This window comes from Suricata suricatta, chromosome 1 (assembly GCF_006229205.1).
Source record: "Suricata suricatta isolate VVHF042 chromosome 1, meerkat_22Aug2017_6uvM2_HiC, whole genome shotgun sequence".
NCBI lineage: Eukaryota > Metazoa > Chordata > Mammalia > Carnivora > Herpestidae > Suricata > Suricata suricatta.
The window spans coordinates 103,669,026-103,675,025 of NC_043700.1; the positions used below are offsets into that span (position 1 = coordinate 103,669,026).

A 6,000-nucleotide genomic window follows, 5' to 3' on the forward strand; every position below is an offset into this window, starting at 1 on the left:
GTATTCCTTGTTAAATTGGCATCTAGCTTTAACTTTCCAACAAGCCTAAGAATAATGACAAAAGCTAGGGATGAACGTAACCATAATTTTAACAAAATGATATGTGTTTAGTAAACATGAATGCTTATGGTGCATATTTATATTCAATAATGTGATTGAAGCCTGGGTTCCCGTTTCTATTTTCAGCTTAGCTCTGTGTGGACAGGTTGACAGATAATTAATGACATTATCTGTTTTAATATTGTTTCTGCTTAACATCATATATTTCATCTTTTAATGATGACAAGCAAACATCTCCTACATTGGATTTTCAGTCTGTTAGGTTAGCTAAGGTATAGAATTGTCCCCAGTCACATCTTTGGCAAAACAATTTGACAATGTTTTTGTAAAACAGTGTAACTTATCCCCCCCCCCTTTCTTTCAGCTAAACATCGACAGCGCCGCTTCTGCGCTCTTTGTTTTCAAAGCACCTGGATGGGAGCCCTGGGCCACCCTCTCCTCCTCTTCATGCATGTTTCTGCGTGCATGAAGTTGTGAAGGTCCTACATGTAGTGCATATGTGATGCGTCATCTTGTCATATATTCCTTCCTGTATATTGTTTACACTTCAACTAGGGGGCTGCTCCACGCAAACTTAAATCACTGCTGGCAAACAATAAAGGGGGTTCAGACAAAACAATCCACCATGTTCCAAGTACAACCTATTCGTCAAGTTTCTGTTCATGCCAAGATTTAAAAGACTTCAAAATTATTCTCTGACCATTTGTAAGAGAAATGTAAATTTTTAAAACTCTTTGCTGTTTATCAGTTTTGGCTTGTTTAACAAAAAAGCAAAAAAAAAAAAAAAAAAAAAAAAAAACAAAACCACCTTCAGTTTCCTGGTGTGATCCTGGTTGAAATGGATGGTTTTTCATGAAAGCTTTGTTGCTCTTTAACAATTAAAGTAGGATGATATGTGAACAAAATCACTCAAGAATGTGGAAGTGAGTATCAGTTTGTTTGCTGCCATCTAAAATCCAACCGCGAACTGGAAAAATTCACATGATTTATGAGTGATCACTTTAGGATGTACTCACATTTCTGGTAAATCCGCTGTGTTTTCTCTTTTCACATATGTGCTCTGTTTTCTCCGTTTGATCTCATGTGTTGCTGTTTGCTTCCTTCTAGTCCATTCTCTTCTGTCTTTTCTCACACACTACCAGACAGAAAGGAAAGTGAAATTTGCATAATGGAGGTGACTAACCTAGCACCCTTACTGTCTTCAGGACCCTGAACATGTAGTCAAGACTTTAAAGGTTCTTAATTCTGCTTAGAATCCCTGTTTCCAAACTAGAGCCTGTGTTGATGGTATTAGAATCACTGAAACTTAGGTAAAAGCAGGGAGGTTCCTAGCTCACCTGAGGGGTGTCTCAGTAATGAGGGGACTTGAAAGGACAGTACTGACTTGTGGCAGATCAGGGTTTTGTGCAGATGCACTTTGTTCCGCCTGGAGGAATGGGCCCCTTCTGTCTCACCACCGGCTAGTTTCCTAAGTCAGAGAGGCCTTCAAGTGATTTCCATTCTCATAAGTGTTTAGAACTCGATCTTTGTGGCTTGTGCTTTCTTAGCTTCCCTCTTGTGTCAGTGACATGATCTTCCTGTGAGGGGTTAGGATTTTCTAGTTTAAAAAGAAAAGGGAAATGCCTGGATTTTCTTTATGCTTCTCATTTCTCCTTTGTTTATTCAGCTCCCGTGAGGCTGTTTCTCTTCTCGGAAATGCTTTCTAGTGCATGTTACCCTCATCAGCGTTATTATAACGGTAGTAATTCACAATCTTCAGAAGCCTATTTTTAAAGCAGAAGCAAAAAACTAAACAAAAAAACAACCCTCCCTCTTTATCTCATTTCACCCTTCTGTATTGATTACTAATCACTTTAGATATTGTTGTTAGTGGATGTATGGTAGACGGATTGAAACTTTTCTGATAATTACACAATTTAAAAATATATATTTAAAATAAATATATACAGTAAATGTATTGAGCCATGTTAACCTGCCAATGAGATCTGTGAAAAAGTAATGGCCTCATTTTTCCCTTTTTGATTTCTTCTACCTTTTTGTGAAACGGCTATACGTGACATACATGTATTTTAAAATAGGTATAGAGTTTTTTTTTTTTTACACTTTTAACTCAGCATGTGGTGTTGAAGTATTACCGTAGATCAAGTTTGTCTTCCGCACTAAGATGTGAGGAAATTGTGATTTGTTCTCTCCACCACAACCGAATTACACATTTATTATCTTCTATCATTTTGAAACACTGCAGTTTACCATGGGACACTGTATATATTTCTTGCCATAATGGTAAATGACTGATTGATATATTTAAGACTTAATAAATTTGTGATTTCTGCTGACAATGTGTCCATTTTTATTTCTTAAGAAGAGGTACTGCATTGGTGCATGCACGATGCTGGCCAGTGTCGGTGGCCGTGTGTCCTTACTGTGGTCTCATTAATTTGTAACAATTTACCTTTGATGTAAGGATGAAGTTATTGAACTGTGCTTCCTTTTAAGAATGTACTTGGTAATAATGGCAAATTTATTTAGTATATGCCCAAAATAAGTCTTCTTGGAAAATTTTTCTGAGAACAAAGTAGTTAAAAATAAGAGTCCTGAAATTTCTACATGTGCCCTCCATTCCATCCTTCACCGGCTGCAAGCTGTTCCTTTCTTCAGCCACCGCTGACCGTGTGACACTTCAGTGTCATCTCCGGTGTACGGCAAGCACTTCTGCTCCTGCCCGAACGTACGTAAGTACACCACCTTTCAACTGACTGCAAGCATCACACATCTCTTCATCCTGTTTTTCACCTACAATATTCTTCCCCTACACCTTCAAGCAATTCTTACTCCTTCCTAAAATATCAATTTAGAGTGCCGCCCACCTGACTGAACTGTCCGAGACCACGCTCCAAGCTTGCGCGTCCTCTCGGTACCTGCAGTAGTTCGGGTCTGCCTCCTGCCAGCCACCTGGTCTCGAAGATGCATCTTGGGCCTCCTCTATGGAGCATAATGTCTCTATAGGCAAGAGCTGGAGGTGTGCTTTTTTTGTATCTAGAGGCAAAGAAGGCCAAGAAGGGAGAAGCTATTGATAAATAGTTTTGAACTGTGGCCACGCTGCAAATGGACACTTCAAGATGTCAACCAGACAATCATGGGTATAATGCTTACCTGTCACTATTGTTTTTGATACTCTGAGCGTGTTAACTCTTCCCTCTGAACTTTAGTTCCTATGTTTGTAAACTGAGAACAAACATACCAATTTAATAGGGGTATGATGAGGACTAGAGATGATGGGTACAAAGCACCAGAGTAATATTTGATACATAATATTAAATGGTAGCAGCTAAAGCTGTTACAATCACTAATACTGTCCTCCTGATTCCTTACTCAGGAGAGTAGAACACTTGTTTTATGGGCTGCTCTCTTAAGGCTGGTTTACAGATAGTGCTAAGGATATATTCATATCAAATGTCTCAGCAGGAAGATGAGAGATACTGAGTAAGGTAGTCATCTAGCCAAAAGCAGGGAAAATGAAAGTAGATTAGCTTATTCTAGGAAAACTCTCAAAGAATCTTAATCTTAACTAACTGAAATTCTGAATCCCTGTATAAATAATCCTATATAAGGTAGGGGTAAACGGGGCGCCTGGGTGGCTCAGTCGGTTGAGCGTCCGACTTCAGCTCAGGTCATGATCTCACGGCTTGTGGGTTCAAGCCCTGCGTCGGGCTCTGTGCTGACAGCTCAGAGCCTGGAGCCTGTTTCCGATTCTGTGTCTCCCTCTCTCTCTGCCCCTCCCCTGCTCATGCTGTGTCTTTCTCTCTCAAAAATAAAATGTTTTTTTAAAAAGGTAGGAGTAAATGTAGATGGCACAACATCTGAGTGATTTCAAAAATAAAATTCTCCTGATAGCTACAATTCTTTCACTGTTTCCAGGAGATCTTTTCTCAGATTTTGAGATGTGAGAATATATAAAAAGATCGTAAAGGACATCAGGGTACCAGATCATGTATCCATGATGTGAACAATAAGCAGGGAAAAGCCACCTTGGCTGAGACAGCACACTCAGAGACGATTCCTACTTTTCTATCAAACAAAACCAATTCTCCGAAGTAGGCTGAAATGTTCTTGCACAGACTCCAGTAGGAAACATCAATGAAATTCAGTCTTAATCTTATCCCAGAAGGATTTCCATTTTTAAAGGCTTTTACTACTTTACAAGTCAGACTTTTCTGGTTTACCCATAAAAATGTTTTTAGCTCTTTGAGGGAAAAAAAAATGTTGCCAACGTTTTAAACTTAGAGATTTCATATCAAAGTCATGACTTCTGGGTTAATTTGAAAATTTGTAAGATTTTGCCCCACTTGTCCTGTGTTCCCTTGTGGTGACAGAAAAGCCAAAGACTCTCAGAGACCAAGCGCTCTACCTGTCCCCGCCCGCAAGTGCGCGGCTCCTGATTGCAGCCAGCACAGTGGACACACTGGAGTTTAGCCCCTTTCTTTAAGTCAGACAGCACTTGTAGGGCACCTCAGGCCTCCGTGAGCAGGCCCGGGCACTGAGTTTCCAGAAGGGGGTGCCCCTCACATCCCCGAACCATACTCCTTAGGCAGCTGTCTTCCTCCTACGTCTCTCCAGCTAAAATACCGAGAATTATTGAGACTTCATTTTAAACAAGAAAATGGAGAGTCACAAATATAAACCAAAGCACATTTTTTTTTCCTGAGGTACTATCTGTGATATAAAGGAAGAATGGGTGCTATTTGTGAACTATTTATGTAAATCCTAGCAATGTTCTCTCTGTAACTAGATATTTAGAAACTGCTTTGGGATACAGTGGTGGCAATTTACCCTAAAGCCAAAAGGCCTGACTCAGTCGCTAACACATGACGTAGTCTGAATTTACAAACTCCCTTGCTCCTTTCTCCCTTCCATGGAAGCCCCCAACGACCGCGGTCACGTCCATCAGCCTGCGTGGGCCATGCTCACGCCCTGGCTGAATGTGGCTGAAGGAGAGGATCCAAGCTGCTGACCGGTTCTGCCCTACAGTCATGGCTGCCACCCCTCACAGGTCCTCGTGGCTGCCCAGGAATTCTGTTTCCCCAGTGCACGTTCTCCCACTCTTCCCCCAACGGGGTCAGACTGTGCTTACCATCTTCCGGTCTCCCACTCCTCCTTCCTCACTGTCACTCAGAGCAGGACCCTGCTGTCATTTTCACTGCAGGAAATGACGCCATCTCAGCAGCTCTTTCTGCACACCGCGATTTCTCTCCAGGGATGGGGATAAAGAGCTTATGCACCTGTCAAAGGCCAACAACGCCCTTTCCCCCACACCTACTCGTAGGTATCACTCTAGCAATTCCCCCCCTTCACCATCATTATAAAGCATTTCCTCACGGCTAGCTGTTCCCACTAATACCCACTGCTTTCCATAGCAGACAGAGTCCTTGAAAGGACTGTCCATAATTGGCATTTGCAGTTTTTTCCTTCTGTTCCTCCTGAACCCACTGCAGTTGCCTTTACTGCCTCCCCAGTTTTTCCCAGTCTCCCATGGCCACCCTGTTAATTCCAGGGATCAACTCTCAGTTCTCATTTTACATGATTTGTCAAGTCGTTTACTGTCTCCATCTTGAAACACCTTTTTCTCTTATCTTTGGGACAATTCACTGACCTGATTTTCTTCCTATCATTCTAGATGCCGCTTTCAAATCTCTAACTGCTCCCTTTTCATCAACTTGACTTTTAATTTTGGAACCTTTTTTTCAGTCTTCACATACTCCCAGGGTAATTAACTGTAATTGCAGTGGCTTTAGATTATATTAATGAATCTCAAGTATTATATGTCCAGCCTGAATAACTGCCCTAAACTCTAAACATTCAAATCCAGCTGCCTATTTGAATCTACAGTGTAGATCCAACAGGCATCTCAAAGTGAAACGTCCAAAACTGAGCTCTTGAGAG

At 41.2% G+C, this 6,000-nt stretch overlaps 1 protein-coding gene across 16 annotated transcripts in view; it reads left to right on the forward strand.

Annotated features, from left to right (window-relative positions):
* Positions 1 to 2,399, forward strand: part of CAMK2D (calcium/calmodulin dependent protein kinase II delta) — a 293,523-nt gene extending 291,124 nt beyond the window's left edge. For all 16 annotated transcript variants that reach the window (XM_029941778.1, XM_029941727.1, XM_029941673.1 and 13 more), the window contains one exon: positions 425 to 2,399. Coding sequence is in view for 1 of the 16 variants with exons in the window: in XM_029941714.1 (XP_029797574.1) it covers positions 425 to 428 (4 nt within the window). In the remaining 15 variants the exon portion in view is untranslated. The remainder of the gene's footprint in view (positions 1 to 424) is intronic.
* Positions 2,400 to 6,000: the final 3,601 nt, after the last annotated feature.